Below are 27,243 nucleotides of genomic sequence, written 5' to 3' on the forward strand. Positions count from 1 at the left end.
GTTTTGTCGGTCCAAGCCGTGCGCTGGTTGCTGTGAGCCTGTGGGGGCCCCTGGCCGTACGTGGGGTTTGCTGGCGACGGACAGTGTCGTTTCACCCCTCCCCGTCCCCCGAGAGTCGGTCGGGGTCACTGGCAGCACTCGGAGATGTGCCGCAGACACTCGTTGCTGACCTCGTCGTTGAACAGCCTCATGCACTTGGGGCACTGCAGAAATCCTTGCTGCCTCGGCTCGGGCCCCGGGCTGCTGCCCGGCAAGATGGGCCGGGGGGTCTCCGGCGATGGAGAGCTGCTCCCCCGGTGCGTCGAGGGCGGCTCCGTGCCGTTACCGAGCAACGGCTCCGCCATTTCCGGCTCTCGGTAGTGGGCCTTCGCGTTGCCGTGGAGACGGCCAGCTGGGTCCCGGTGCTCCTGCAAAGCAAGGGCGCAATTATTGCCGGTTCGGCGACTTGACTCGGCCTTTCCACAACATCCCCCGACACCTCTACGTTACAGCAGTGCCTACACTTCAAAACAAGCCCTTGATTGGCTGCAACACCCTTTGGGACCTCCGGAGGTGGTGAAAGGCACTATATAAATGCGGGAAGGCACCGAATACCGAGTCTCTTCACCGGGAGCATGCGGAAGTCAAGCGCAAACAGCGGAAGGAGCGCACGGCAAGCCAAGCACCCCACCCACCCGTCCCTCCACCCACCGTCTGCCCCAGGTGTGACAGAGACTGTAGGTCCCACATTGGACTCATCAGTCACCCGAGAACTCGTATTAATGTGGAAGCAAGTCATCCTCGACTCCAAGGGACTGCCTCAAAGAAAAATGCAGGTCTTTCTTTCTCTCTCAAACTTCTCAAAGAGATTGAATTTTGTCGCTGCAGCCAAAATGCAAAGGCACAGCAAGATCCCACAAACAGCGGGGTTTTCTTGTATTACAGTCGTTGGGATGAAGGCAACACCGGCAAGGCAGTATTAAAAGAAAGATCTTGCATTTATATAGCGCCTTTCACGACATCCCAAAGCACTTAGCAGCCAGTACTTTTTTTTGTTGAAGTGCGGTCACTGTAGGAAACGCGGCTGCCAATTTGCGCACAGCAAGCTCCCACAAATAGCAATGAAATACATGACCAGGCGATCTGTTTTAGGGATGTTAGGTGAGAGATAAATATTGGCCCACGACAGCGGGCAGAACTCCCCTGCTCTTCTTTGCAATGGTAATATTTTACGTCCTCGAGAGAGGGCAGACAAGGCCTCAGTTTGACGTCTCATTTGAAAGATGGCACCTCTGACAGCGTGGCACTCCCTCAGCACCGCACTGGGAGTGTCGGCCTGAATTATGGGGCTCAAGGATCTGGAGTGGGACTTGACTCGGAAGCAAGTGTGTGCCCAGCCACAGTACAGAGGGCTGCACTTCTGCCCTGTCACTGACATCTCCACCGCCTCCCATTTTTACCTGTTTCCTTGGCAACTGCAGCCTCAGACTGGCCAATTCTTCCTCCAGCTCCTGAATCCTGCTTTGAGCTCGTTCTCGGTCTTCCCGCTCCGACTTGAAATCGTCCTTATACACCAGGACCTACAACCAACAACGCAAATTGGTTTAAGAGATTGTTTACAGATTTTCCGGGGTAGGTCTAAGGGAGGCAACAACCGCTGGCAGTTATATAGCACTTTTAACGTAGTAAAACGTCCCAAGGAGTGTTATAAGACAAAACAAATTAATTTGATACTGAGCCAGATAAAAAGAAATTAGGGCAGGTGACCACAAGCTTGGTCAAAGAGGTAGGTTTTAAGGAGTGTCTTGAAGGAGGAGAGAGGTGTAGAGGAGCGGAGTTCCAGAAATTGGGGCCCAGGCAGCTGAAGGCACGGCCACCGATGGTTGAGTGATTATAATCAGGCATGCTCAGAAGGGCAGAATTAGAGAAGTACAGCTATCTCTGTGGGGTTGAGACTGAAGGAGGTTACAGAGAATGGGAGGGGCGAGGCCATGGAGGGATTTGAAAACAAGGATGAGAATTTTGAAATCGAGGCACTGCTGGACCGGGAGCCAATGTAGGTCAGCGAGCACAGGGGCGATGGGTGAGTGGGACTTGGTGCCAGTTGACCCTTAGTGCCCTCAGAAGTGACCTCGCTGACCACTCAGCTGTAAATATGACAAATGGCGATGGCAAAGGAATCCCACCACCATCACCTTCTCGGGGCTATAAGCATTGCCCACATCCCAAGCAATTGGGGACATTCATAAGAACATAAGAAATAGGAGCAGGAGTAGGCCAATCAACAAAAACAGATTATCTGGTCATTATCACATTGCTGTGTGTGGGAGCTTGCTGTGCTCAAATTGGCTGCCGCGTTCCCTACATTACAACCGTGACTACACTTCAAAAGCACGTCATTGGCTGTAAAAACGCTTTGGGACGTCCTGAGGTGCTATATAAATGCAAGTTCTTTCAAGTCTTTCTTTACTGGCCGAGATGGAAGGGGAAGGCTGGAGGTGGGGTGGTGGAGAGCATGTCCAGAGTAACTGGGGAATTGCTGAGTTTCAATGGCAGGGTGTATTCCCTTGCGCAGAGAAGTCATTGGATCAAAGTGCCAAGATGTGTGGTGAGTCACTTCAGTCCTTTTTTTAAAACAATAGGGAACTTGCCAAGTTCCTGATCGAGGACATTTCTAATCACCAGCTGGCTGTGACCGCGATGTGTCACGCACAGCCATCCCCGCCTGGAGCCTGGCCTCGGTGAGTCGGAGAAGAATTTACCCCGAGGTTTTCCTGAAATGCCCACTATTATTTTTGGTTGCCTCCCCCAGGAGATTGTGTGATGAGTGGGGGCGGAGTGGGCGAGCGAGGGTGGGGACAGGGGGCGGGAGCGAGAGCGAGGGTGGGGGGGGGGGCTGGGCGGGGCGGGAGCGAGAGCGAGGGAGGGGCGAGGGAGCAGGGCGGGGCGGGGCGGGAGCGAGAGCGAGGGAGGGGCGAGGGAGCAGGGCGGGGCGGGGCGGGAGCGAGAGCGAGGGAGGGGCGAGGGAGCAGGGCGGGGGGGAGGGGGGGGGGGCGTGGAAGCTGCATCAGCAACTGAGAGTGGTGCGCTCGATGAGTGCAATGGCCTTTCCTCGGCAGCCTTCTCCACAGGTTCATAGGTCATCACGCCCCTCTCTGCAGTTCTCTCTGGACGTGGGTACACAGGGCACAATTTCAACATTTGCAGGTGACGCGAAACTCGGCAATGCAGCAAACAGTGAGAAGGATAGGAACAGACATCAGAAGGACATAGACTGGTGAAATGGGCAGTCTCATGGCAAATGAAATTTAATGCAGAGATGTAGCGGGGTATGATTTAGAAGTTTGCAGATGATACAAAAACCGGCTGTGTGGTTGATAATGATGAAGAAAGCAGCGGACTGCAGGAAGATATCAATGTACTGGTCAGGTGGGCAGGGCATTGGCAAATGGAATTCAATCCGAGAAGTATGAGGTCTTCTTAAGCGGTCCCTCGTATCAAGGATGACTTGCTTCCACTCCAAAAAGGGGCGAGTTCACAGGTGTTTCAATGAGGGACCTGACATTCCAGGTCCCACACTATATATTGAAGGGTGGAAGATGCCTGTGCGTGGATTTTTTTTAAACGTGGGGAGGGCTAACTAGGAAAAGGAATACACATTAAATGCTCGGACACTGAGAAGTGTAGAGGAACAAAGGGACCTGGGAGTGCAGGTCCACAGATCCCTGAAGGTAGCAGGCCAGGTAGATAAGGTGGTTAAGAAGGCATACGGAATACTTGCCTTTATTAGCCAAGGCATAGAATACAAGAACAAAGAGGTTATGCTTGAACTGTATAAAACACTAGTTAGGCCACAGCTGGAGTACTGCGTGCAGTTCTGGTCACCACATTACAGGAAAGATGTGATTGCACTAGAGAGGGCACAGAGGAGATTTCCGAGGATGTTGCCTGGACTGGAGAATTTTAGCTATGAGGAACGATTGAATGGGCTGGGTTCATTTGCTTTGGAACACAAGAGGCTGAGGGAAAATCTTATGGGAGGTGTATAAAACTATGAGGGGCCTGGATAGAGTGGATGGGAAAGACCCATTTCCCTTAGCAGAGGGATCAACAACCAGGGGTCATAGATTTAAAGTAATTTGGGGGGGGGGAGGTTTAGAGAAAATCTGAGGAGAATCTTTTTCACCCAGAGGGTTGTGGAGGTCTGGAACTCACTGCCTGAAAGGGTGGTAGAGGCAGAAACCCTCACCACATTTTAAAAGTACTTGGATGTGCACTTGAAGTGCTGTAACGTGCAGGGCTACAGACCTAGAGCTGGAAAGTGGGATTAGGCTGGATAGCTCTTTGTCGACCGGCGTGGACACGAAGGAGCCGAAATGGCCTCCTTCCCTGCTGTAAATTTCTATGATTCTATGTATTTTTGTCGGAAGAATGAGGAGAGGCAATATAAGCTAAGTCGGAACAGAGAGAAAGATAGAGCGAGAGACCTGAGCGTGTATGTACACAAATCTTTGAAGATGCCCCGGCCAATATCACATTTCTGTTTGTGGGATCTTGCTGTGCGCACATTGGCTGCTGCTGATCCTAATTTACAACGGTGGCTCCACTTCCCCCCCCCCCCCAAAAAAAAGGGCCTTGTTGGGTGCAAAGCGCTTTGGGTCGTCCTGAGGTTGTGAAAAGGCCGCTCCAGAAACACAAGTGTCTTTTTGTTTTGCCTTCACGTACCTGTTGCTCCAGCATCTGCATCCTCTCTCTGACGGCCCCCCCTGCCACCCTCGCGGCCTCCAGCTCCTCGCGGAGTTGCTGCGCCGCCGCCCTCGCCTGCTCCAGCCCGTCCCTGTAGCCCGCCAGGCGGCCGCAGTCCTTCATCTTCTCCTCCAGCAGCCGGTTGAGCCGCAGGATCTCCTGCCGCAGGATGTCCGCGCCGGCCTGGGGGAGGCCGAATCCCGTCGGCTGCTCCGCCCGCGACCTCAGCTCCTTCAGCTGCTGGTGAAGCCTCTTCACGTACTCCTCGCGGCTGACGTCGTAGTTCTGCCACTTGGCGTTGAGGTCTTCCACCTGCGCGGGGCATTTTAAAAACAAACAAAAAAAAGAGTGCACAAAAAGTTAGCGTGCAGGTCCATGTTTTCCAGGACAACCCTCAAAGCCTCCTCGATAAAGTGCAACATCCCCACCGGCACCTGGGAGCCCCTGGCCCAAAGACCGCCCTAAGTGGAGGAAGAGCACCCGGGAGGGCGCTGAGCACCTCGAGTCTCGTCGCCGAGAGCATGCAGAAATCAAGCGCAGGCAGCGGAAGGAGCGTGCGGCAAACCAGACTCCCCCACCCACCCTTTCCCCCAACCACTGTCTGTCCCACCTGTGACAGAGACTGTAATTCCCGTATTGGACTGTACAGTCACCGGAGAACTCACTTTTACAGTGGAAGCAAGTCTTCCTCGATTTCGAGGGACTGCCTGTGATGATGATGATGACAGCAAGTAATTAGGACGGCAAATGGAATATTGGCCTTTATTGCAAGGGTGGGGGGGGATAGAGTATTAAAGAACCTAAGAATTAGGAGCAGGAGTAGGCCTTTACAACAGTGACCACACTCCAAAAAGTATTTCATTGGCTGTAAAGCGCTTTGAGACTTCCGGTGGTCGTGTAAGGGGCTATATAAATCCAAGTATATCTACACATGGGAATCCCTGGCCCAACTCCACTCAAGGTGGAGGAGAAGCATCCGGGAATGCGCCAAACACCTCGAGTCTCTTCACCGGGAGCACGCGGCAGCCAAGCGCAAACAGCGGAAGGAGCACACGGCAACCCAAGCACCTCACCCACCCGTCCCTTCAACCACCATCTGCCCCTCCTGTGACAGAGACTGTAGGTCCCGCATTGGACTCATTGGTCACCCGAGAACTCATTTTTAGTGTGGAAGTAAGTCATCTTCGACTCTGAGGGGTTGCTAAAGAGAGAGATCTATATCTATCGATTTTGAGCCTTTTCCGCCATTCAATGAGGTCATGTCGGATCTTCTACCTCAACTCCACTTTCCTGCACTATCCCTGTATCCTTTGACTCCCTTAATATTCAAAAATCTATCGATCTCCATCTTGAATATACTCAAAGACCGAGCCTCCACAACCCTCTGGGGTAGCGAATTCTAAAGATTCACCACCCTCTGAGTGAAGAAATTTCTCCTCATCTCAGCCCCTTTATCCTGAGACTGTGACCCCTGGTTCTAGACTCTCCAGCCAGGGGAAACATCCTCCCAGCGTCTACCCTGTCAAGCCCTGTGCGGAAGTCTCGCTACAACTGTACAGAGACCACACCTAGAGTACTGCGTACAGTTTTGGTCTCCTTATTTAACAACAACGTTTGTTTATACAGCGCCTTTAACGTAGCAAAACAGGAGGGATTAACTTGCTTTGGAGGCAGTTCAGAGAGGTTCACTAGGTTGATTCCTGAGATGAGGGGGTTGACTTATGAGAAAAGGTTAAGCAGGTTGGGCCTCTACTCATTGTAGTTCAGATGAATGAGAAGTGAGCTTATTGAAACATAGAAGATTCTGAGGGGGCTTGACAGGGTAGATGCAGAGAGGATGTTTCCGCTTGTGGAGGAATCCAGAACTAGGGGCTATATTTTGAGAATAAGGGGTCGCCCATTTAAAATGGAGATGAGGATTAATTTTTTTCTCCCAGAGGGTTGTGAATCTGTGGAATTCTCTGCCCCAGAGAACTGTGGAGGCTGGGTCATTGACTGTATTGAAGGTGGAAATAGACAGATTCTTGAACGATAAGGGAGTCGAGGGTTATGGGGAGCGGGCAGGGAAGTGGAGCTGAGGCCAAGATCAGATCAGCCATGATCTTATTGAATGGCGGAGCAGGCTTGAGGGGCTGTATGGCCTACTCCTGGATATAAGACAACCCCTTAGGATTCCAGGCCTCAGGATCACTGGTCCACTACACTACAGCACCTCCCAAACCCGCGACCTCTACCACCTAGAAGGACAAGGGCAGCAGGCGCGTGGGAACATCATCACCTGCAAATTCCCCTCCAAGTCACACACCATCCTGACTTGGAAATATATCGGCCGTTCCTTCATCGTCGCTGGGTCAAAATCCTGGAACTCCCTCCCTAACAGCACTGTGGGAATACCTTCACCACACGGACTGCAGCGGGTCAAGTTCACCACCACCTCCTCGAGGGCAATTAGGGAAGGGCAATAAATGCTGGCCTTGCCAACGACGGCCACATCCCACGAATGAATAAACAGCAACGTTTGGATGCATGCAGCAGAGAGTCATCGTGCGAGTACTGCCTGGCGCAAAGTGGCGATAACGAATCACTAACACCGCGGCAATGCTGCCAGGAGCTTAAAACCATCGGGGAGCCCGGATGTTTTGGAAAAGTCTGTGGCTATTGGTCGACATTCCTAATTGGCAAGCAGTCCAAGTCCCCAAGTGTGAAGATCACTCAAAGGCTCGGGAGCTTTAAGTGCGTGTAGTAGCTAATTTTCAGCTCCACTCCACAGCATTTATCGAGCGCCTTTAATGTAGTAAAATAGTTCCACAAGAGCGATTAGAAAATAAAATGTGACAGTGAGCCACATAAGGAGATATTGGGGCAGGAGACCAAAAGCTTGGTTAAAAGAGGTAGGTTTTAAGGGGTGCCTTGAAAGAGGAGAGAGGAGGAGAGAGATGGAGAGGTTTAGGGAGGGATTTCCTGAGCTTGGGGCCTCGGTGGCCAATGATGGGATGATTAAAATCAGGGATGCACAAGAGGCCAGAATTGGAGGCGCGCAGAGATCGCGGAGGGTTAACACAAGAACATAAGAAATAGGAACAGGAGTAGACCATACGGCCCCTTGAGCCTGCTCCACCATTCAATAAGATCATGGCTGATCTGATCATGGACTCAGCTCCACTTCCCTACCCGCTCCCCATAACCTCTTATCGTTTATGAAACTATCTATTTCTGTCTTAAATTTATTCAACGTCCCAGCTTCCACAGCTCTCTGAGGCAGCGAATTCCACAGATCCACAACCCTCAGAGAAGAAATTTCTCCTCATCTCAGTTTTAAATGGGCGGCCTCTTATTCTAAGATCATGCCCTCTAGTTTTAGTCTACCCCATCAGTGGAAACATCCTCTCTGCATCCATCCTGTCAAGCCCCCTCATAATCTTATACGTTTCGATAAGATCACCTCTCATTCTTCTGAATTCCAATAAGTAGAGGCCCAACCTACTCAACCTTTCCTCATAAGTCAGCCCCCTCATCTCGGGAATCAACCTTGTGAACCTTCTCTGAACTGCCTCCAAAGCAAGTATATCCTTTCGTAAATATGGAAACCAAAACTGCGCGCAGTATTCCAGGTGTGGCCTCACCAATACCCTGTATAGCTGTAGCAAGACTTCCTTGCTTTTATACTCCATCCTCTTTGCAATAAAGGCCAAGATACCATTGGCCTTCCTGATCACTTGCTGTACCTGCATACTATCCTTTTGTGTTTCATCACAAGTACCCAGGAGTTAAAGGTTGTGGGGCTGATGGAGATTACAGAGATAGGGAGAGGAAAAGCCATAGGGCGATTTGAAAACGAGGATGAGAATTTTAAACCAAGAGAAGATACAGGCACCATTTTGCACAGGGTGAAGGGAACACATTCAACCTACTTACATAAACGACTTTCTGTTTCAGCGTCTGGTTCTCCTCCAGCAGTTTGCATGCATTGGTCTCGGGTGAATCCGCCTGAAGCCGCTGTTGAGAGCAAGGTCATGTTGTGAGGCCTTTGTTCGTACTATAGCAGAAGCAGGTCTTGAGCTTGGGGCTAAGCGCGGACGTTGTCGTGGGAACAAGCTGCTTTCTCACGGCCCGTGCTCGTGGCAAACGATTTGCGAGTGAGGTAGCTAGGGATCGTCACCAACCCTCCAGGATTGCCGGGGTGGGGGGGGGAGCTCCAGGAGTTAAAGACCAATCTCCAGGTCACTGCTGGGAGCAGCACCTGGGAGAAAATAAATTAAGCAACAACAACGTTGTGTTTATGTAGCCCCTTTAAAGTAGTAAAACATCCCAAGGTATTTCACAGGAGTAATCCAAGACAAAAGATTTGACACCGAGCCGCACAAGCGGAAATTAGGGCAGGTGACCAAAAGCTTGGTCAAAGAGGTCGGTTTTAAGGAGCGTCTTGAAGGAGGAAACAGAAGTAGAGAGGTTTAGGGAGTGAGTTCCTGAGCTTGGGGCCTAGGCAACAGAAGGCACGGCCACCAATGGTTGAGCGAATATAATCGGGGATGCTCAGGAGGGCAGAATTAATGGAGCACAGACATCTCAGGGTGTTGTGAGGCTGGAGGAGATTACAAAGGCCATGGAGGGATTTGAAATCAAGGATGAGAATTTTGAAATCGAGCCGTTGCTTAACCAGGACCCAATGTAGGTCAGCGAGCACAGGGGTGATGGGTGAGTGGAATTTGGTGCGGGTTAGGACACAGGCAGCCAAGTTTTGCTTCACCTCAAGTTTACGTAGGGTAGAATGTGGGAGCCAGTCAGGAGTGCGTTGGAATAGTCAAGTCTAAAGGTAACAACGGCGTGGATGAGGGCTTCAGCAGCAGATCACAGAATCATAGAAATTTACAACACGGAAGGAGGCCATTTCGGTCCATCGTGTCCGCGCCGGCCAACAAAGAGCTATCCAGCCTAATCCCACTTTCCAGCTCTTGGTCCGTAGTCCTGCAGGTTACGGCACTTCAAGTGCCTATCTAAGTACTTTTTAAATGTGGTGAGGGTTTCTGCCTCTACCACCCTTTCAGGCAGTGAGTTCCAGACCTCACTAAATTTCCGAGCAAATCCTCTCTAAACCTCCTACCAATTACTTTAAATCTATGTCCCCTGGTTGTTGACCCCTCTGCTAAAGGAAATAGGTCCTTCCTATCCATTCTCTCCAGTTCCTTCATAATTTTATACACCTCAATGAGTTATCCCCTCAGCCTCCTCTGTTCCAAAGAAAACAAACCCAGCCTATCCAATCTTTCCTCACAGCGAAAATTCTCCAGTTCAGGCAACGTCCTCGTAAATCTCCTCTGTACCCTCTCTAGTGCAATCACAGTTCTGGTGACCAGAACTGCACGCAGTACTCCAGCTGAGCAGAGAAGGTTAAGAGGAGATTTGATAGAGGTGTTCAAAATCATGAGGGGTTTTGATAGAATAAATGAGAAACAGTTCCCACTGATAGGAGAGTGAGTAACCAGAGGACACAGATAAAAGGCCATTGGCAAAAGAACCAGAGGCAACATGAGCAGGTTTGTTTTTAGCGCAGTGAGTTGATGTGAGCTGCAATACTCTTAGGGCGGTGGAAGCAGATTTAATAATAACATTCAAAAGAGAATTGGATAAATAGTTGAAGGTGAAACAATTGTAGCGCTATGGGAAAAGAGCAGGGAGTGGGACTAATGGGATCGCTCTTTCAAAGAGCCGGTACAGGCACGATGGGCCAAATGGTCTCCTTCTGTGCTGTATTATTCCACAAACATCTAGAAATACTGACACCATATAGTTACAATTAAACTTGTCGCAAATTCGAAAGAGAAAAAAAGTTCTTGTTAAAGAACAAATTCAGTTGAAAGTAGTGGAAGACAAACGTGATCAAAGCCATGTCACCAGGAAGGTTACAATACATAGTACATTTACAGCTATCTTTGTCTAACCTTTTTTCTTCCTGTTGCTGGAAAGTCCCAACATTAATCAAATCAGGTCAAGATTGAGGACGGGGAAAGTCTGCACTTCACATCACGAGACAAACCTCCGACCGCAGCTCGCTGGATATAAATCTCCCACCACTTCTCTCGGGAAATTTCAACTCTCTCCCTCGGGAGCAGATTTGCGAGGTCAATCTTTCGTAGCTCGATAACTCACCCTTTCAAAACTTGCAAGGAGTGCTCCGAGGCCAAATAGCTCAAAATTCAGGAGACGTGTAGGTGGTGTGTGACTGTTTTGGGATGAGGTTCTTGCGGGATGTGAGGTCAGACAGTCTGTGGGTCTGGGCTGTGTCTGGGGGCTGTGGGGTCAGACAGTCCGTGGGTCTGGGCTGTGTCTGGGGGCTGTGGGGTCAGACAGTCCGTGGGTCTGGGCTGTGTCTGGGGGCTGTGGGGTCAGACAGTCTGTGGGTCTGGGCCTTGTCTGGGGGCTGTGGGGTCAGACAGTCTGTGGGTCAGGGCTGTGGGGTCAGACAGTCTGTGGGTCTGGGCAGTGTCTGGGGGCTGTGGGGTCAGACAATCCGTGGGTCTGGGCTGTGAGGTCAGACAGTCTGTGGGTCTGGGGAATTTCTGCATTTCACACTCTCTGACCAAAGCGCCTATCTACAATTATCTAATTTTGGAAAAAAGCAGAAGTAGACGCCTACTCCTATTCCTACATCGACAACTTGCATTTATATAGCACCTTTAACTTTGTAAAACGTCCCAAGGTACTTCACAGGTGCATTATGAAAGAAAAATTTGACACCGTACCACACGGCGTTATTAGGACAGGAACGAGGCATGTTGAAAGGGAGAGAGAGAGAGAGAGGTAGAGAGGCAGAGAGGGTTAGGGAGGGAATTCCAGAGCTTGGGGCCATGGCAGCTGAAGGCACGGCCGCTGATGGTGAAGCGATTAAAGTCAGGGATGCTCAAGAGGCCGGAATTGGAGGAGGGCAGAGATCTTGGAGGGTTGTGGGGCTGGAGGAGATAAGGAAGGATGGGGCCATGGAGGGATTTGAAAACAAGGATGAGAATTTTGAAATCGAGGCACTGCTGGACCGAGAGTCAATGTAGGTCAGCGAGTACAGGGGTGATGGGTGCGTGGGACTTGGTGCGAGTTGACCCTTAGTGCCCTCTGAAGTGACCTAGCTGGCCAATCAGCTGTAAATATGACAAATGGCGATGGCAAAGGAGTCCCACCATCACCTTCTCAGGGCTATAGTCATTGCCCACATCCCAAGCAATTGGGGACATTCATAAGAACATAAGAAATAGGAGCAGGAGTAGGCCATACGGCCCCTCGAGCCTGCTCCGCTATTTATTTAGATCATGGCTGATCTGATCATGGACTCAGGTCCACTACCCCGCCTGCTCTACATAACCCCTTATCCCCTTATCAGTTAAGCAGCTGCCTATTTCTGTCTTAAATGTATTCAATGTTCCAGCTGCCACAGCTCTCTGAGGCAGTGAATTCCACAGATTTACAACCCTCAGAAGAAATTTCTCCTCATCTCAGTTTTAAATGGGCGGCCCCTTATTCTAAGATTATGCCCCCTAGTTCTAGTCTCCCCCATCAGTGGAAACATCCTCTCTGCATCCACCTTGTCAAGCCCCCTCATAATCTTATACGTTTCGATAAGATCATCTCTCATTCTTCTGAATTCCAATGAGTAGAGGCCCAACCTACTCAGCCTTTCCTCATGTCAACACCCTTATCTTTCTTAGATGAATGCTGCAATCTATTAGCACCCAAAGAATCTGAGGTGATGCCTCAATGATGAACATCACTCAACTACTCTACTTAGAGTAGTGGCTCAGAAAATCAGATACAGTTCCTGAACTTTCAACTGGCTTCTCCAAGAGAATATCTTGTTTTACAAGGCTATAAGAAATAGGAGCAGGAGTAGGCCATATGGCCCCTCGAGCCTGCTCCGCCATTTAATACAATCATGGCTGATCTGATCATGGACTCAACTCCACTTCCCTGCCCGCTCCCCATAACCCTCGGCTCCCTTATCTTTCACATCCCAAACAATTATCTTTCACATCCCAAGCAAGCGGGCACATTCCCTCCCCGGCCTCCCGCTTTGGGCGATCGGAACCAGCCCAGGGTGGAATCGACAGCGTCAGTACCTCAGCGCCCTGCTCCGGGGGAATGGGCTCCTGCTCCGTCCCGTGCCCCGCGCCCCGGGCCCGCTGCTCCTCCAGCTGCCGCGCCAGCTGCTGGCACATGTCGGCGGTGCCGGCCAGCCGGAGCTGCAGCTGCTCGGCCTCGTCCGCCAGCGAGCGGCACCACAGCTCCCGGGTGGCGTGGAGCCGGTCCTTCTCCCCCAGCGCCCGCCGCAGCCTGGCGATCTCCCCGTCCTTCTGGTGCTGCGAGCTTCCAACCATCTGCTCCACCTCGTGCTCCTTCTCCCTCAGCCGCAGCTCAACCGTCTGCAGATCCTGCGGGGGGCGGGGGGGGGGGCAAGAAGAAACCAATTAATATAAGAACATAAGAAATAGGAGCAGGAGTAGGCCATTTAGCCCCTCGAGCCTGCTCCGCCATTCAGTAAGATCATGGCTGATCTGATCATGGACTCAGCTCCACTTCCCCGCCCGCTCCCCATAACCCTCGACTCCCTTATCGCTCAAAAATCTGTCCATCTCCGCCTTAAATATATTCAATGACCCAGCCTCCACAGCTCTCTGGGGCAGAGAATTCCACAGGTTTACAACCCTCTGAGAGAAGACATTCCTCCTCATCTGAGTTTTAAATGGGCGGCCCCTTTATTCTGAAACTATGCCCCCTAGTTCTCGATTCCCCCACAAAGGGAAACATCCTCTCTGCATCCCCTCAGCACCTTATATGTTTCAATAAAGTCATCTCTCATTCTTCTAAACTCCAATGAATATAGGTCCAACCTGCTCAACCTTCCTTCATAAGTCAACCCCTTCATCTCAGGAATCAACCTACTGAACATAGTTTTTGAATATCGTTTAACATCCACCCGTGTGGCTCAGCGGGCAGCACTCTTGTATCTGAGTCAGAAGGTTGTGGGTTCGAGTCCCACTCCAGGGACTTGAGCACCTAAATCTAGGCTGACACTCCAGTGCAGTGCTGAGGGAGTGTTGCACTGTCGGAGGTGCCGTCTTTCGGATGAGATATTAAACCCAGTCCCTGTCTATTCTCTCAGGTGGATGTAAAAGATCCCGTGGCACTATTCGAAGAAGAGCAAGGGGAGTTATCCCCGGTGTCCTGACCAGTATTTATCCCTCATTCAACATAACAAAAAATACATGATCTGCTCATTATCACATTGCTGTTTGTGGGATCTTGCTGTGCACAAATTGGCTGCCGTGTTTCCCACATTACAACAGTGACTACACTCCAAAAGTACTTCATTGGTTGTAAAGCTCTTTGAGATATCCTGAGTTTGTGAAAGGCGCTATATAAATGCAAGTCTTTCTTTTTTCACTCATTGTCGTAACAAAACTTTGAATCCCGTGTCAGCATTGGCGTTTTCCTCCTTTGGCTCAAACCCTTGTGATTTGTTAACCAATGTAATTTCCCCGTTCTCCCTTTGGGAGCGTAGATCTCCATTGCTTTGCTGCTTTCCTGAGCATTGGCCTGTGGCGGGGCCCTTAATTCATAGAATCATAGAATATACAGCACAGAAACAGGCTGAAAGGCCCAACTAGGCTAGAGTTTGTACTCATTGAGTCTCCTTCCATTCCATTCACCTCATTCAGCCTCTCTCTGTCTATTGCCTTTTCTCTCCTGTCCTCCTCTACTTTCTGAAAGCGTCCCCAAGCAATTTGCCTCAACCACTCCCTGTGGGAGCGAGTTCCACAAACTAACTGCTCTCTGGGTAAAAGGTTTCTCCTTATTTCCCGATTGGATTTATTAGTAACGATCTTATATTTATGAAGAGAGAAAAACAGAGTTAATGTTTGTGAGGGTGCTGTATATGAGGTGGGGAAGGTGATGCTGAGAGGGTGCTGTATATGATGTGTGAGTGTGCTGTACACAGGAAGTGGGCAGTCTACACTGCACAAGGGGCACTTCAGGAAACACCATGAAACGCGTCGCTCGTCCCGACCTCATGCCCGAAGGCAGCAGCCAAGGTGGCCCTTTCCACAACATCACTTGGGCGAGAGTCAGCAACCCGCAGAAAATGAGCTGTGCGTTAATTGGGGAGCAAGGTGTGAACTCGTGGCTCAGTGGGCGACACACTCGCCTCCAAGTCAGAGGTTGGTGGGTTCAAGTCACATGGCATGGTGACACATTGTGGGTGATCTATTGTGAGACAGCCCAGTGCGAAGACGTTCTGATCAGATGCCACATTCAGCAACTTCCAAAACTCCAGGCTGACCTCAGCCATTATCACTGTTGCAACCCTGAGCCGTCACTCACTGATCCACATCAAGCCCTTCCCTTGGCTTCTCATCGCACTGTGTAAATACATGTCCCAAGTCTAATGTTCCTGCTCCAACCTGTGTAACCCATTCATTTAACCAAGATACTTATTCCTCTGTTGGAAGTCAACCTATTTTTATCATCATCATCATCATCTTGTTATATAGTTTCTCTTGTCTGACTAGAATGTTAATTCAACTGCCCCTGGCTGTGAAACCCCCTCATTACCGGCAGTACTTTATAGAACCTTGCACAAGACCTGTGGGCAGGGTGAACAGACAGTGCTGGCACCTGTTATTTGATGTGTTCCGATTGGAAACACTTACGCCGGTAAAGAAAGAACTCGCATTTATACAACATATTTCACACCCTCAGGACGCCCCAAAGTACTTCACAGCCAATCCACTAACGTGTAGTTGCTCGAGTTTCGGAGCCAACAGAGGCAGTCAATTTGCAGGCAGCAAACTTCCACAAACAGCGGTTGGCCAAGGGATAAATATTGGCAAGGACATCCTGCTTCAAAATAGTGCCGTGGGATCTTTTGCATCCACCCGAGAGGCCAGCCTCGGTTTAAGGTCTCACCCGAAAGATGGCACCTCCGACAGTGCAGCACTCCTTCAGCACTACACTGGAGATGATCTACTCGAGATGGTAAGTGGACCTTGAGCCCACTACCTTCTGGCTCGGAAGAGAGAGTGCTAGTACCAGGCCAAGCGGACACACGACAGACTACTGAATTCAAAGCCATTTCTTGCCCACAAAAATAAATTACTTAACCATTTAAAACAAGCAACGCAAATACATACAATTACATAGTATGTACAGCACTGAAACAGGCCATTCAGCCAACCAGGTCCACATCGGTGTTTATGCTCTACTTGAGCCCCATCCTATCCCTCCAGCATATCCTTCTATTCCTTTCTCCCTCTTGTGTTAATCGAACTTCCCCTTACTACCTGCTGAGTATTTCCAGCATTTCCTGTTTTTATATCACATGTTAGCCTGTGGCTCAGTGGGCAGCACCCTCGTGTCCTGAGTCGGAAGGTTGTGGGTTCAAGTCCCACCCCAGAGACTTGAGCACATAGATCTCGGCTGACACTCCAGTGCCGTGCTGAGGGAGTACCGCACTGTCGGAGGTACCATCTTTCAGATGAGACATTAAACCGAGGCCACGTCTGCTCTCTTAGGTGGACGTAAAAGATCTCATGGCCACTATTTCGAAGAAGAGCAGAGGAGAAATGGGTTTTGGTTTGTGGGACACTGGGGTAAGCGGGCTGTTGGGACGGGCTCCACTGAGACCGTGTGGGACCAGGGTCCTGGCAAATCAAATAACTAGGGCTGTAGAGAGAGCTTTAAACTTATTAGTGGAGTGGGTGGGGGATTCAGGTGAGCAAAAATTTAACAAGTCAAAGAATAAGGAGAAGGCAACAGAGCAGGGTGGCACTGGGGGAAATGAAAACCAGAGCGTGACAGGAAGGGACAGAATGTATAAACATAAAAGGTGAATCAGAAAGTGGGGTCAAAGCAGGAAAAAAATGGTAAAAAAAACAAATTTAAAAGCTCTTTATCTGAATGCATGTAGCATTCGTAACAAAATAGATGAGTTGACGGCACAAATGGGTACGATCTGATAGCCATTACAGAGACGTGGTTGCAAGGTGACCAGGACTGGGAACTAAATATTATGGGGTATTTTACAATTCAGAAGGACAGACAGAAAGGAAAATGAGGTGGGGTAGCTTTGTTAATAAAGAATGAGATCAGTGCATTAGTGAGAATTGATATTGGCTCAGAAGATCAAGATGTTGAATCAGTTTGGGTGGAGATAAGGAATAATAAGGGGGAAAAGTCGCTGGTGGGCGCAGTCTATAGGCCCCCCAAACAGTAGCAACTCTGTTGAACATAAGAACATAAGAAATAGGAACAGGAGTAGGCCATACGGGCCTAGAGCCTGCTCCGCCATTCAATAAGATCATGGTTGATCTGATCATGGACTCAGCTCCACTTCCCTGCCCGCTCCCCAAAACCTCTTGTCCTCTTATCGTTTAAGAAACTGTCTATTTCTGTCTTAAATTTATTCAATGTCCTAGTTTCCACAGCTCTCTGAGGCAGCAAATTCCACAGATTTACAACCCTCAGGGAAGAAATTTCTCCTCATCCCTGTTTTAAATGGGCAGCCCCTTATTCTAAGATCATGTCCTCTAGTTCTAGTCTCCCCCATCAGTGGAATCATCCTCTCTGCATCCACCTTGTCAAGCCCCCTCATAATCTTATACGTTTCAATAAGATCACCTCTCATTCTTCTGAATTCCAATGAGTAGAGGCCCAACCTACCCAACCTTTCCTCATAAGTCAACCTCCTCATCCCCGGAATCAACCTAGTGAACCTTCTCTGAACTGCCTCCAAAGTAAGTATATCCTTTCGTAAATATGGAAACCAAAACTGCACGCAGTATTCCAGGTGTGGTCTCACCAAAACCTTGTATAGCTGTAGCAAATCTTTCCTGCTTTTATACTCCATCCCCTTTGCAATAAAGGCCAAGATACCATTGGCCTTCCTGATCACTTGCTGTACCTGCATACTATTCTTTTGTGTTTCATGCACAAGGACCCACAGGTCCCGCTGTACTGCGGGAGTATAAATCAAGAAATAATGGAGGCTTGTAAAAAAGGAACAGCAATAATCATGGGCAATTTTAACCTTCAAATTGTTTGGACAAAGCAAATTGGCCAGGGTAGCCTTGAGGAAAAGTTCATATCCGGGATAGTTTCCTTGAACAGTACGTTGCGGAACCAACCGGGGAGCAGGCTCTCTTAGATCTGGTACTGTGTAATGAAACAGGATTAATAAATGATCTCCTAGTAAAGGATCCTCTAGGAATGAGTGACCATAACGTGGTTGTATTTCAAATTCAGTTGGAGGGTGAGAAAGTTGGATCTCAAACCAGTGTCCTAAGCTTAAATAAAAGAGACTACAAAGGTATGAGGGCAGAGTTGGCTAAAGTGGACTGGGAAAATAGATTAAAGTATGGGATGGTTGATGAGCAGTGGCAGACATTTAAGGAGTTAATTCATAACTCGCAACAAAAATATATCCCAATGAGAAGGAAAGACTGTAAGAAAAGGGATAACCATCCATGGCGAACTAAGGAAATAAGGGATGGTATCAAATTGAAAACAAGGGCATACAATGTGGCCAAGACTGGTGGGAGGCCAGAGGATTGGGAAACTTTTAAAAGAGTTTCTACAGGTACATAAAAATGAAAAGAATGGCTAAAGTAACTGATGGTCCCCTGGAAGATGAGACTGGGGAATTAATAATGGGAACAGGGAAATGGCAGAGACATTGAACAAATATTTTGTATCGGTCTTCACGGTAGAAGACACTAAAATTATCCCAATAGTGGATATAATCACAGGGCTATAGGAAGGGAGAAACTTAATGCAATCACTATCACTAATGAAGTAGTACTCGGTAAAATAATGGGACTAAAGGCGGACAAGTCCCCTGGACCTGATGGCTTACATCCTAGGGTCTTAAATGAAGTATCTGCAGAGATAATAGATGCATTGGTTGTAATCTACCAAAATTCCCTGGATTTTGGAGCTGTCCCAGCGGATTGGAAAACCGCAAATGAAACGCCCCTATTTAAAAAAGGAGGCAGACAAAAAGCAGGAAACTATAGACCGTAGACCAGTTAACCAAACATCTGTTGTTGGGAAAATGCTGGAGTCCATTATTAAGGAAGCAGTAGCGGGACATTTGGAAAAGCATAATTTAAATCAAGCAGAGTCAGTATGGTTTTATGAAAGGGAAATCATGTTTGACAAATTTGCTGGAGTTCTTTGAGGATGTAATGAGCAGTGTGAATAAGGAGGAACCACTGGATGTGGTATATTTGGATTTCCAGAAGACATTCGATAAGGTGCCACATAAAAGGTTATTGCACAAGATAAAAGTTCACAGGGTTGGGGATAATATATTAGCATGGATAGAGGATTGGCTAACTAACAGAAAACAGAGAGTTGGGATAAATGGCTCATTTTCCGGTTGGCAAACAGTAACTAGTGGGGTGCCGCAGGGATCAGTGCTGGGTCCTCAACTATTTACAATCTATATTAATGACTTGGATGAAGGGACTGAGTGTAATGTAGCCAAGTTTGCTGATGATACAAAGATGGGTGGGAAAGTAAACTGTGAGGAGGACACAAAAAATCTGCAAAGGGATATAGACAGGCTAAGTGAGTGGGCAAAAATTTGGCAGATAGAGTATAATGTGGGAAAATGTGAGGTTATCCACTTTGGCAGAAATAATAGAAAAGCCAATTATAATTTAAATGGAGAAAAATTGCAAAGTGCTGCAATACAGAGGGACCTGGGGGTCCTTGTGCATGAGACACAAAAAGTTAGTATGCAGGTACAGCAAGTAATCAGGAAGGTAAATGGAATGTTGGCCTTTATTGCAAAAGGGATAGAGTTTAAAAGCAGAGAGTCCTGCTACAACTGTACAGGGTATTGGTGAGGCCACACCTGGAGTACTGCGTACAGTTTTGGTCTCTGTATTTAAGGAAGGATATACTTGCATTGGAGGCTGTTCAGAGAAGGTTCACTAGGTTGATTCTGGAGATGAGGGGGTTGACTTATGAAGATAGGTTGAGTAGATTGGGCCTATACACATTGGAGTTCAGAAGAATGAGAGGTGATCTTATTGAAACATATAAGATAATGAGGGGGTTCGACAGGGTGAATACAGAGAGGATATTTCCACTCATAGGGGAAACTAAAACTAGGGGACATAGTCTCAGAATAAGGGGCCGCCCATTAAAACTGAGATGAGGAGGAATTTCTTCTCTCAGAGGGTTGTAAATCTGTGGAATTCTCTGCCCCAGAGAGCTGTGGAGGCTGGGTCATTGAATAGATTTAGGGTGGAGATAGACAGATTTTTGAGCGATAAGGGAATAAAAGGTTATGGGGAGCGGGCAGGGAAGTGGAGCTGAGTCCATGATCAGATCAGCCATGATCTTATTGAATGGCGGAGCAGGCTCGAGGGGCCAAATGGCCTACTCCTGCTCCTATTTCTTATATTCTTAAGAGTTCTCCCCGGTGCCCAGGCCAATATTTATCTCAAACAATATCACAAAAAAAACAAATTATCTAGTCATTATCACATTGCTGTTTGTGGGAAGCTTGCTGTCATGTTTCCTACATTACAAGTGACTACACTTCACAAAGTACATCATTGGCTGTAAAGTGCTTTGGGACGTCCGGTGATTGTGCAAGTATTTCTTTCTTATCTTTCACATCACTATATATTTGCAACATGTCCAACGTGGTTGACTCTTAACTGCCCTCAGAAGTGTCCGAGCAAGCCACTCAGTTGTACCAAACCATCATCATTAACAGTTCAAGAAGGTGCCCACCGCCACCTTTTCAGGGCAATTTGGGATGGGCACGAAGATGCCGGCCTTGCCAGCGACGCCCACATCCTGAGAATTAGTAATATTTTTTAAAAGATGGCAGAGTTGATGCGCGTCAGGTATTCTGGGCAAGGAAAATGTCCAGCATCAGATGATCGACTAGAGTGACCACTCGTGAAGCCATGAGGAAGGGTAGAGTGCGTGGAGCAACAAAGATGATTTGAACACAGCAAGTGCATCCTAGTGCTAAAGACTGGTACCCTCAGAACACAATGGGATAAAAAAAAGCAAATGATTAGCCAGCAGCGAGATGGTTGGTCTGCTGTGTCTCAGTGGGTAGCACTCTCATCTCCGAATCAGCAGGTCGTGGGTTCAACTCCCACTCCAGAGATTTGAGCACAAAATCTAGGCTGACGCTTCAATGCAGCACTGAGGCAGTGCTGCGCTGTTGGAGGTACTGCCTTTCTGATGTGACATTAAACCGAGGCCCCGTCTGCTCTCACAGGTGGGCAGAAAACACAACATAAGAATTAGGAGTAGGCTGTACAGCCCTTCGAGCCTGCTCCGCCATTCTAAAAGATCATGGCTGATCTTCGACCTCAACTCCACTTTCCCGCCCGATCCCCATATCCCTCGAATCCCCTAGAGTCCAGAAATCTATCGATCTCAGCCTTGAATATACTATTCAGCATCTTTGGGATAGAGAATTCCAAAGATTCACAACCCTGTGACTGAAGAAATTCCTCACCATCTCAGTCTTAAATGGCTGACCCCTTATCCTGAGACATTCTCTCAGCGTCTGCCCAGTCAATCTACCCAGGGCCACTATTCAAAGAAGAGCGGGTGAGTTCTCCCCAGTGTCCTGGACAATTATTTATCTCTCAACCAGCATGACATAAAATAGAATATCTGGTCATTATCCCAATGCTGTTTGTGGGAACTTGCAGTGCGCAAACTGGCTGCCGCATTTCCTACGTTACAATTGTGACAACACATCAAAAGAACCTCAAAGCGCTTTGAGACGTCCGGAGTTTGTGAAAGACGCTAAGTAATTTGTTCTTTCTTTCTATGAGAAAACTTGACATGGGCTTTGACACAAGGAAATGTGCTATGATGATATTTATGGTCAGCCTGGTTAGTATGACTAGTATGGCAACAAGTAATAATGAATGGGTGTTTACCAGAAGATGAGTGCCTGCATTTCAGATTAGTCATTAGCTCTAATGGCCCGAATATCATTCACTCGCAGGTTATGATTTTGCCCGACATCATTTCCCCCGACAAAGCAGACAAGCCACTCCTAGGCCTTTGATCGGAGGTGCAGGGTGGCTAATTCTCCAATTTTCTGTCTCTCTTCTTCCTGTCCACTCCCCACGGGGAACGGTCTCACCCTCAGCCTTACCCTGGAAAGCAATCCTTTTTCAAATAGGCTGGGGCTCTTTTTCTCTAGAAAAAACAAGGGGTGACCTAATAGAGGGCTTTAAAATTATTAAGCGGTTTGATAGATGAGGCGATGATGTTTCCACTTGTGGGGGAGATCGGACTTACGGGCCATCAATATAAAATAATCACTAATAAATCCAACATGGAATTCAGAAGAAACTTCTTTGCCCAGAGAGTGGTTAGAATGTGGAACTCGCTCCCACAGGGAGTGGTTGAGGTGACTAGCACAGATGCATTTAAGGGGAGGCTTGATAAACACATGAGGGAGAAAGGAATAGAAGGATAGGGTGATTTGAAGCAGGTTAGGAGAAGGTTGGTGTGGAACATAAACACCGGCATGGACCAGTTGGGCTGAATGGCCTCTTTCTGTGCTGTAAATTCTATATTATTCTACGTTGTTGGCCTGAATATTAGACTCTCCTATTATCTTTCCATCCTTGTTCCCATCCTTTCCTCTGGCGATTTAATTTCTCGTCATTAGAACCGAGCCTAGTTAAACGCCTGCGGCATCTCGGAGCTTGTTTGGGGCGTGAGCGCCAATACATTGCGGGCAACATAGGATTTAAGCCGATACAATTCTTGTGACATGCTCGCAACGCATGACCAACACAGGTCGGATGAGCTGAATGACCCTCTTCTGTGCTGCATGATTCTAGGAATTGCTTCTCCTAACTAACACCACCAAGGACAGCTCTGTACCTGCCAGTCCCACTGGTGTAATTCAGCTCCATCCAAAGCACAAGGCAGTTTGGGAAGACGGAATCAATCACCTCGCTGCTGGGTGTCGTTTGCATTGAGCACAGTGGGAAGTTTTACAGACCCGTCGCTGGGTTTTACAGATATCAATCTGAGCACAACGACAAGGAAAATGTCTTCATTGCCCTTGGGGTTTCATGTGAAAATACTCCCCAGTACATTCTATTCCTTCATTTGTTGGCCCCCATCGAGGACAATTCCACATCCTGAAAGTATCGAGTGCAAGCCTGTGGGACGCACGCACGGACCAGTCAGTGGGCTTTCCCTTGCAAAGTGGCCCAGGGGTTGCAGGGAGAGGGGGAGGGGGGACCCAGTGTTGAATTTAGGGAAATATAATCTATAGGGTTCCCTGACATCAAGGGTTCCAGGCTACAAATGTAGCTGTGCTTATTAATTAAATACATCCCCGGGGATTATCAACCTCATTCTATGCGCAGGCATCAGTGAATCATAAACAAAGGGAATCAGCTCCCATTGAAGGTTCAGTCAAGACTCAGTGCTACCTCTCTTGCATCTGGGTTCAAGTCCCACTCTAGAGACCTGAGTGCATAATCTAGGCCGGCACTTCCGCGTGCCAGTACCGAAGGAGTGCTGCACTGTCGGAGGTGCCGTTCCTTTGGGTGAGACGTTAAACCGAGGCCCTGTCTGCTCTCTCGGGTGGGCATCAGAGATCCCACCGCACTATTTCGAAGAAGAGCAGGGTGTCCTGGGTCAATATCTACCCCTCAAATCAACATCATTAAAAACAGATTATCGGGTCATTGTCACATTGCTGTTTGTGGGAGCTTGCTGTGTGAAAATTGACTGCCGCGTTTCCTACATTACAACAGCAACTACACTTCAAAAACTACTTCATTGGCTGTGGAGTGCTTTGCGACACCCTGAGGGTATGATAGGTGCTATATGAATGCAAGCCTGTCCTTTTCTGATGAAAAAAAAATTACATGGTTTTGCCCGTTTGAACCTTAATCTGGCTTACATCTGAATAAGGAAGAGAAAATGCAACAACTTCTCTTTAAAGATGCCTTTAAAAAAATTAATTTCTGTTTCTTCCTTCTCGGGATGTGGGCGTCGCTAGCAAGGCCAGCATTTATTCCCCATTCTTCAGAAGGTGGTGGTGGTGAGCAGTCTTCCTGAATCGCTGGTAGCGGTTTGGTACAACTGAGTGGCTTGCTAGGCCATTTCAGAGGGCAGTTAAGAGTCAACCACGTTAGTATGGGACTGGAGTCATACAAGGATTTCCTTCCCTGAAGGAGATTAGTGGGTGTTTTTTTTGTTGCATTTATATAGCACCTTAACTCCCAGGACTATCTCAAAGTGCTTCACAAACAATTAATTACTTAAAGTATTTGCGGAGACCTCTCTATATATACACGTGTGGTGTTGTAATCAGGGCTATAGGTTTACAGTGACGGAAGAAAGGAACTTCCATTGATATAATGTCAGCCGAGTCTCAGGCTGTGCATCAGGAGCCAAAGCTACTCGAGCAGTCGAGGTACATTCCGCTTAGGCAGATTTGAGCATTTTTTAAACTAGTGTTTTAAGGGAATCGAATTCCATAACTTTGTCTGTTTTCCCCCGTGTTATGTGAAAACCACCAAACAAAGCCATTTGGCCCATCCACCCTGCGCTAGCTCTCTGAAACAGCTGTCCACTCAATCCAATTCACTATACCCGTTTAATTAGTTTTTAATCAAAGAGAGAGCCACTTCCCTTTTTTAAAGCTATTACGGATCGTATTCCCACCACTGTTCCCAAGTAGGATTATTCCTTGTACTAGCAGCCGAGGTTTTTTTAAACTGTAAATCAGACTGTATTATAATACAGAAATCATAGAAATTTACAGCACAGAAGGAGATTGCTTGGCCCAAAACAGAAATTATTTTGTTAAAGGCCTCTTAAGAGAAGTTGTGCATTTGCTCTTCTTATTCAGATGTAATCCAGATTAAGGGTCATACAAAAAAAAAATTACTACATGGTTTTTCCCATCAGAAAAAGACAGACTTGCATTTCTATCGTGCCTTTCACTCCCTCAGGGTGTCCCAAAGTGCTTCACAGCCAATTAAGTACTTTTGAAGTGTAGTCAATTTGCACATAGCAAGCTCCCACAAACAACAACATGATAATGACCAGATTTATCACAATTTTTCGTCCGGCACAGACAATGAGCTACCCAGTCTATGCCCACCTTCCAGTTCTTAGTCCATAGCCTTGTCGGTTACAAGCGCATGTCCAAGTACTTTTTAAAATGTGATGTGTGTTTCTGCCTCTACCACCCTTTCAGGAAGTGAGTTCCACATCCCCACCTCCCCCTGGGTGAAAAAAGTTCTCAACTTCCCTCTAAGCCTTCGACTGAGACCCAGGTTGAACTTCTCTTATTTGGCACCCCGGGACCTGGCCTGTTCTGGATAAGGGATTTTTCCAGACGAGGGGAGGTCACATTAAATTGGATGGTACAGGTACTGATCAAGGGGATATCAGGGCTTGCTGGCTTGGGGCTGGGAGTGCAGCAGAAAGATCATGAGGGATGGGGGGGGGGGGGGGGGGGGTGGCGGTGGATCGTGGGGTCAGGCCAGCGATTGCGGGAGTCGGCAACGAGGAAGGACTTCAATTTGTTCATGTCGGAGCGGCTGGGAATAGTGCTGGGCCAGGGGTTGTGCTGGATAAAGGAGGTTCAACCTGTACTTTAAATCTATGCCTCCTGGTTGTTGACCCCTCTGCTAAGAGAAATAAGTCCTTCCTATCCAATCTAGACCTTTCATAATTTTATACACTTCCATAAGGTCTCTCTGTTCCAAAGAAAACAAGCCCAGCCTATCCAATCTTTCCTCATAGCTAAAATTCTGCAGTCCTGGCAACATGCTCGGAAATCTCCTCTGTACCCTCTCTAGTGCAATCACATCTTTCCTGTAATGCGATGACCAGAACTGCATGCAGTACTCCAGCTGTGGCCTAACTAGTGTTTTATACAGTTCAAGTGTAGAAAAACATAGAAACATAGAAAATAGGTGCAGGAGCAGGCCATTCGGCCCTTTGAGCCTGCACCACCATTCAATAAGATCATGGCTGATCATTCACCTCAGTACCCCTTTCCTGTTTTCTCTCCATTCCCCTTGATCCCTTTAGCCGTAAGGGCCACATCTAACTCCCTTTTGAATATAACTCTTGTATTCCATGTTTCATCATTTCCACACACCTCAAATCAGGTTTCCCTCAGCCTCCTCTGTTCCCAAAGGCAGATTTAATTGTCACTTTTATTTTCGGTGTAGTTACCTCTTTGAGCTGGTCTTTCTCCCGCTGCCAATCACGCGCCGAGTCGGCCAGCTCCTTCTTGGCTCTGGTCACCTCCTGGAGCAGGCTGTCCAGCAGCGAGCCGGCGGGTCCCAGGCCGGCCGCGGGCTCGGCTCCCAGGCGGGCGGCGCTGCCCTGGTAGGCGGCCAGCCGAGCCTGCAGCTGCCGGGCCAAGCCGTCCTTCTGCGCGATCTGCCGCCTCAGGCCGGCCAGCTCCTGCCGGCTCTCGTGGTAGAAGGTGGCGATGGTGCTGTAGCTCTTGAGCTTGGTCGTCAGCACCCGATTATCCTTCTGTAGCGTGTCCACCAGGTCCTGCAACTGGCTAAAGTTCACCACAAGCCGCCCTGCACTCTCATCATCCACAGACATGGTGTAGAAACAGTGCCAGATTTACATTCGTTTTAAATGCAAAAAAAGGTCAGTAAATCACCCTCTTTTTTTAAAAAAAAAGCTTATTAAAAGCTATACAATAAGTGGAAGAAATACTGATTAAACATTGTGTCAAATTAACAATGTAGCCAAAAAAATATGATACTCAGTAAATTACCGACCCAACAATCTTTAAAGGGCGAGTATTAAATCGAAGAAAATGTGTCTAAATCTTGATTCAGACATGACAAAGTGTCATTTTTAAAAAAAAAAATTACTACCCCAAAATATCCCGATCACTAAGCAGCGACCCTGCGTTCACAGTCTTTTCAAAATAAGTATACTAAAGGCGCAGAGTGCACTTTTTTTGGGGGTCTATTAAAAGTTAAGAAGGCACAGTATGTAAGACGCTGATTGTCTCTCTGGGCTGAGACTGAAGACTGGGGAACTGTGCAGAGGTTAACGCCAGTCCTCGGGCAGTGAATGAATGTATGCATTCCGTCCGCTTCGTGTCATTTCACAATCGGCGTATTTCCATCCAGGAGGGAATTTCCTCCTGGGGATTCCCCTCTCTCTCTCTCTCTCTCTCGCTCTGTCTCTTCGGATTTTTCTCGTACTTTTTGTTTCTTTCTCTGTCGCTCACAAAATAGTCACCAGCCTTGCTCCCTTGACTCGCGTGTGCCCGTCTTGTTCTGAATACCGATTTCTCGTTAAGGCACAAAAAAAAGCTCCGGTGAAGTCCCGTTGCAAGAGAAATACGATCACGGTGACAACAACTGCTTTGACAAATGCGCACGCCTCTATCTAGAAGAAAGTATATAGGCAGGGCTTCATGTGACGTCCCAACGCTTCCTGTTCTCACCCCAAGTAAGA

The 27,243-nt window shown here is 48.2% G+C and overlaps 1 protein-coding gene across 1 annotated transcript; it reads right to left on the minus strand.

The window, feature by feature from the left end:
• Window positions 1–27,243, minus strand: tnip2 (TNFAIP3 interacting protein 2). The gene is made up of 6 exons (XM_070877704.1): window positions 25,984–27,243; window positions 12,828–13,139; window positions 8,641–8,721; window positions 4,705–5,037; window positions 1,440–1,559; window positions 1–407 (listed from the first exon to the last, which is right to left on the minus strand). Exons 1-6 carry the CDS (start codon window positions 26,368–26,370, stop codon window positions 126–128), a joined length of 1,515 nt encoding a protein of 504 aa, XP_070733805.1. The 5' UTR covers window positions 26,371–27,243; the 3' UTR covers window positions 1–125.

Source organism: Pristiophorus japonicus, chromosome 1, assembly GCF_044704955.1.
Source record: "Pristiophorus japonicus isolate sPriJap1 chromosome 1, sPriJap1.hap1, whole genome shotgun sequence".
Lineage (NCBI taxonomy): Eukaryota > Metazoa > Chordata > Chondrichthyes > Pristiophoridae > Pristiophorus > Pristiophorus japonicus.